This window comes from Ctenopharyngodon idella, chromosome 12 (genome assembly GCF_019924925.1).
Source record: "Ctenopharyngodon idella isolate HZGC_01 chromosome 12, HZGC01, whole genome shotgun sequence".
Classification (NCBI taxonomy): domain Eukaryota; kingdom Metazoa; phylum Chordata; class Actinopteri; order Cypriniformes; family Xenocyprididae; genus Ctenopharyngodon; species Ctenopharyngodon idella.
This window is the reverse complement of record NC_067231.1, coordinates 5099439-5104878: the sequence shown is the minus strand read 5'-3', so window position 1 is coordinate 5104878 and position 5440 is coordinate 5099439. Positions and strand designations below refer to the sequence as shown.

Genomic DNA, 5440 nt, shown 5'->3' with positions numbered 1-5440 from the left:
GTTGACAGTGTGAAACCAAACTCTCAGATTAGATTAGATTAGTTGCATAACTCTTGAGATACCAAAGACCATATCAAGATGTTAATTTTAACCACAGGGGGAATTTTCAGTTAATGATAAATGTCACAAAAAAAAAAAAAAAAAAAAAGTCAAATGTATTAATTCAGAGTAAAAAAAAAAATATATATGTATAAAACAAATTTAGTGGGTTACAGTGCTGCTTGAAAGTTTGTGAACCACTTGCATTGCAGAATCTGTGAAAATGTAAATAATTTTAGCAAAATAAGAGAAATCATACAAAATGCATTTCATTTTTTTTTTAGTGCTGTCCTGAGTAAGATATTTTACATAAAAGATGTTTACATAAAGTCCACAAGACAAAAAAATTGCAAAATTTATAAATATGACCCAATTCAAAAGTTTATGAACCTTTGATTCTTAATACTGTGTGTGGTTACCTGGATGATCTACGACTGTTTTTTTGTTTTGTGATGGTTGTTCGTGAGTCCCTTGTTTGTTCTGAGCAGTTAAACTGAGCTCTGTTCTTTAAAAAAAAAAAAAAAAAAAAAAATCCTCCAGGTCCCAAAAATTCTTCCGTTTTCTAGCATATTTGCTTTCATTTTTTACGCTGTATGTCCTACGCCTTCCCTATTCTACTTACGGAACGAACGCAGCGCCAGTTACATTTTTTCCGTAAGTTGAATAGGGAAGGCGTAGGACATACAGCGTAAACTTTTTGGAGATTACGGAAATGCGGTTTTGGCGGAAGCACTTAGAAGGCGAACATTTGTTTATGTAAAGCATATACATTTAAAAAAAAATTTTCTCGAAAATGACCTATCGTTTCGCTAGATAAGACCCTTATTCTTCGTCTGGTATCGTTTAAAGCCCTTTGAAGCTGCACTGAAACGGTCATTTGGACCTTGAACCGTTTGGTGTCCATTGAAGTCCATTATATGGAGAAAAATCCTGGAATGTTTTCATCAAAAACCTTCATTTCTTTTCGACTGAAGAAAGAAAGACATGGACATCTTGGATGACATGGGGGTGAGTAAATTATCAGCAAAAATTTATTTAAAAGTGAACTAATCCTTTAAGAGCCGGGGGTGAAAACTTTTTGAATTTGAAGATCAAGGAGTATTGTACTTAATTTGTCTTCTGGCAAACATTTAAGTGTCATCTGTTGCCTCAGAAGGGCAGTACTAAATGGAGAAAAAAAAATAGATATTTAAACAAAATAAGAAAAATTTGGACATCTTTATCCTGTTCAAAAGTTTTCACCCCTGACTCTTAATGCATCGTGTTTCCTTCTGGAGCATCAGTGAATGTTTGAACCTTTTTTAATAGCTGTGTTTGAGTCCTTCAGTTGTCCCCAGTGTGAAAAGATGGATCTCAAAATCATACAATCACTGCTGGAAAGGGTTCAAATATACAAAAGATTCTGGAAAACTGAAGAATTTTTGGGACCTGGAGGATTTTTCTGAAGAACAGAGCTCAGTTTAACTGTTCAGGACAAACAAGGGACTCATGAACAACCATCACACAACAAAAACAAAACGGTCGTGGATCATCCAGGTAACCACACACAGTATTAAGAATCAATGGATAAATTCAGCTTTTTTTTTTTGGTCTTGTGGACCATATGTAAACATTTTTTTTATTTAAAATATCTTACTCAGGACAGTGCTAAATAAAAAATAATATGCATTTTGTATGATCTCTCTTATTTTGTTAAAATTATTCACATTTTCACAGATTCTGCAAGGGGTTCCCAAACTTTCAAGCAGCACTGTATATAAAGATATACCTATTTTCCCCTCAAAAAGTTAAATCTGTGTTGCTACGATTTCTTCAAAACTCTGAAATAAAAAGAGGGGATGCAGTAAATAAAAAAAATAAAAAACATTTTTGCTGTAGGGAAAAAAAAAATGGTGTAGTTCATTTTTGCTTAAACTGCACATTCAAAATCTGAGGGTTTTTCTCTCACATTTTTGGGTACATAAGCCCAGTGTCCAAAATTATCATTTGCCAAGTGCCAAATGCAAGAAACAGTTGAATTATAAATAAAGTGGTGAATAAATAAAGGGATTTTTCGGTCATTATGGTTTTTTTTTTCTTCTTCATTATGGTCATTATGTTCAGAACTGCAAGATATAAAATCGTAATTCTGAGGAAAAAAAGTCACAATTGCGACTATATCTTGCAATTCTGACTTTATAACTCGCAATTGCGAGTTTATATCACGGAATTCTGAGAAAAAAAAAGTCATAATTGTGAGATAAAAAGTCACAATTACCTTTTTTTATTTTTTATTCAGTGGCAGAAACAAGCTTCCATATGAAACACTCCAAAAATAAAACAAAAATAAAACTTAATTGTGAGTTATAAAATCAGAATTAGATATATGTAAGATATATGTCTTTTTTCCCTCAGAATTGGACTTTATAACTCGCAATTGCAAGTTTATATCACGGAATTCTGACAAAAGTCAGAATTGCACAATATAAACTCGCAATTGTAAGAGAAAAAGTCAAGATTGTGAGATATAAACTCGCATTTGCAAGAAAAAAGTCAGAATTGTGAGATAAAAAGTCACAATTATCTTTTTTTTTTTTATTCCGTGGCGGAAACAAGCTTCCATAGTTTCATAGGAACAACTTTCAAGCATGTAAGCATAAGCCTTTAGTTAAACTTTAAGATAATGAGAAACATTGATGATTTTGACAATTCTGACTAAATATTCACACAGTCACAAAAAAATAAAATTAAAATCAAATAATCATGCAAAGCTGTTTTGTGCTAATATTTGTAATTTATTTGTTTGTCATTGGACGAACATCTCCTACTATTACGTCACAATATAGCAGCTTGTTGTATTGGGTGGTCAGTGGGACAGAACATCTGTTCTGGCTTGCGGAAAGGATGGATCGGGTCACATTGTTCTTTTCATTCAAACAACCTCCAGAGACCTGGAGTTCAGTAAGAGCAATAAAGCACCAGCTGTCTGACAAAATAGGATCCAGATGGAAATACGCAACAAAAACATAAATAAATACATTCCGAAAACAACACCAGAGAAATGGTCATGGTCAGCGAAATTAGCTTTGCTGACACTCTCATGGAAATACTCTTTCAAAGCGAGCAGGATTGTTACATTCGGGCAATGAGGTGAGTTCTGTTTCAAGCATACGTGGTTCGCAAAGGGTGGTTACAGCACGACCACCCTGAATATAGTCTAAAACACTGAAATTGTCTTTGAATGAACATAAATAGATTATTACAGTTGACTGCTAGAACTATTAAGGCACTGAGGAGCATTAGATTATCCAATATCCCAATATACATCTTCTGTAGCTCTCGAAGTAAAAAAACAAAGAATTAGTTCAAAAAATAAAAATTATATTCATATAAACCTTCTCTGACAGCACAAGTTGTTTAGCAGACGACTAGAAAAATGTACAAAACTGATTTATGTTACTCAGATTTGCAATATTTAATGTGTCAATAAATTGCTTACTTGAGTTAACAAAAATATCTCGAGAAGATGGCTTTGTGCCTGTAAACAGGGGCAAAGATACTTGGAGACGCTTTCTTTCTCCACTTCTCATTTAGCTTGCTGGCTCATTTTTAATGAATTTTTATTAATGTAGGATGAAATTACAGGCCATCGCAAGCCCAGAAAACCACTTGCTTATCACTGACCATGGTTTCTCTATTGTTCCTAGCCCCATACGTGCTAAGTTTTACATCCAAAAACCAATCCTGTGAGGACATCACAAAGGAATGAGAAGCTTTGGATGACTAGTCTGTTAGTTAAAGGGGTTAGCTACGATGTCAGGCTTGTTCCGGCACTTTGGGCACATGTTTTGGAGACCAACTTCCAAAATGGACCGTTTGCACGTCAGTCAATCCGAGTCTATCCGTGTGTACTTTACGTGACCCCACTGCAGCGATCGCCACGAGAAGGGCTTCTGGTAGCTGCGGGGGACGACGGCTTGAACGCTGCTTTCCAGGTATTGGAAAAATCTGAACCACCACACATGGGTGAAAAAGTTGGTCTGGGATGTCTCTTTGAGAGCCTAAAACAGATGCAGATGGTTAGAGGTTAAAATACTATGTAGGTTGACAAAGGGCTCTGGATGGAAATGTTGACATCAAAACAGGCAGACGTACTTGTTGGTTAGCCATAGTGTGATACCACCAGAAGAGACGTGTGGTGATGAAGTAGGCCACAACGACATCAATCGTGTAGTGGTCATGAGCAAGAAGAATGCAGAACACTCCTGTTGCACACAAAGCCCAGCAGCCCCAGTGGTACCACCAGAACCGTCTAGGAGAATCTGTCAGGTGCAAGAAAATTAGGGAGTGTTATAACAGAGAATGTTAGAATGCTTCTTTTTTTTTTCTCTCCAGTAAAGTGAAGTAGTAAGTAACCACAGGTGTAGTTCATCACATTAACTCTAATTAGAGTCCATCAACACCCCCAAAGCACTTCACTCAGTTACATTAGCCGTTTTTTTAATATGCTGTTTATTGTTGATGATTGCATTATTTTTTATAAGAGATTGTTCGTTTCTGCTACTTTTTTGCCTGTGTTTTGATCTGGAGATACTGTACACTTTCAGAAGATGTGTCATAGCGCCCCCTAGTGTATTTCAGCGAAAACACAGAAAGCCGTAAAATCTAGTCAATGGCAGGGAAGCGTTTTGTCATAAAAGACGAGATAACTCGTCAATGGCGGGGAAAGACTTAACTATCAACAAGATCCAATGACATTGACAAGCACAATGTCGCAAGACTTTTCGTCTACATTTTGAATAATTTTTTAATTCATAATGCATTTGGGTCCATTTTAACCCAAAAGAGATATGTAATTTGTTTAAAAAAAGAATAATTTTTAGTACAGGAACCAAACTTTGCAAATGAGACAAGACTATCAAAATATATCATTTAAATTTTAGATTGTTTAAAAGAGTTTTTAAAGGGTTAGTTCACCCAAAAATGAAAATTCTGTCATTAATTACTCGCCCTCATGTTGTTCCACACCTGTAAGACCTTCGTTCATCTTCGGAACACAAATTAAGATATTTTTGATGAAATCCGATGGCTCAGTGAGGCCTGCATTGAAAGCAAGTTAATTAACGCTTTTAATGCCCAGAAAGGCACTAATGTTATATTTAAAACAGTTCATGTGACTACAGTGGTTCAACCTTAATATTATGAAGTGACGAGAATACTTTTTGTGCGCCAAAAACAAAATAACGACTTTATTCAACAATATCTAGTGAGGTGCGATTTCAAAACACTGCTTCATGGAGCTTTGAATCTTTTGTTTCGAATCAGTGGTTTGGAGCGCCAAAGTCACGTGATTTCAGGAAACGAGGCTTCGTTATGTCATAAGTGTTTCGAAATTTCAATGGTTCACGTGGCTTTGGCAGTT

At 35.4% G+C, this 5440-nt stretch overlaps 1 protein-coding gene across 2 annotated transcripts in view; it reads right to left on the bottom strand.

Moving 5' to 3' along the window:
- Positions 1–2792: 2792 nt before the first annotated feature.
- Positions 2793–5440, bottom strand: part of sgms1b (sphingomyelin synthase 1b) — a 38390-nt gene continuing 35742 nt past the window's right edge. For both annotated transcript variants that reach the window (XM_051914687.1, XM_051914688.1), the window contains exons 5-6: positions 4174–4340; positions 2793–4079 (exon numbers count right to left, since the gene is read on the bottom strand). In XM_051914687.1, the coding sequence (XP_051770647.1) occupies positions 3906–4079; positions 4174–4340 (341 nt within the window). In that variant the 3' untranslated portion in view covers positions 2793–3905. The remainder of the gene's footprint in view (positions 4080–4173; positions 4341–5440) is intronic.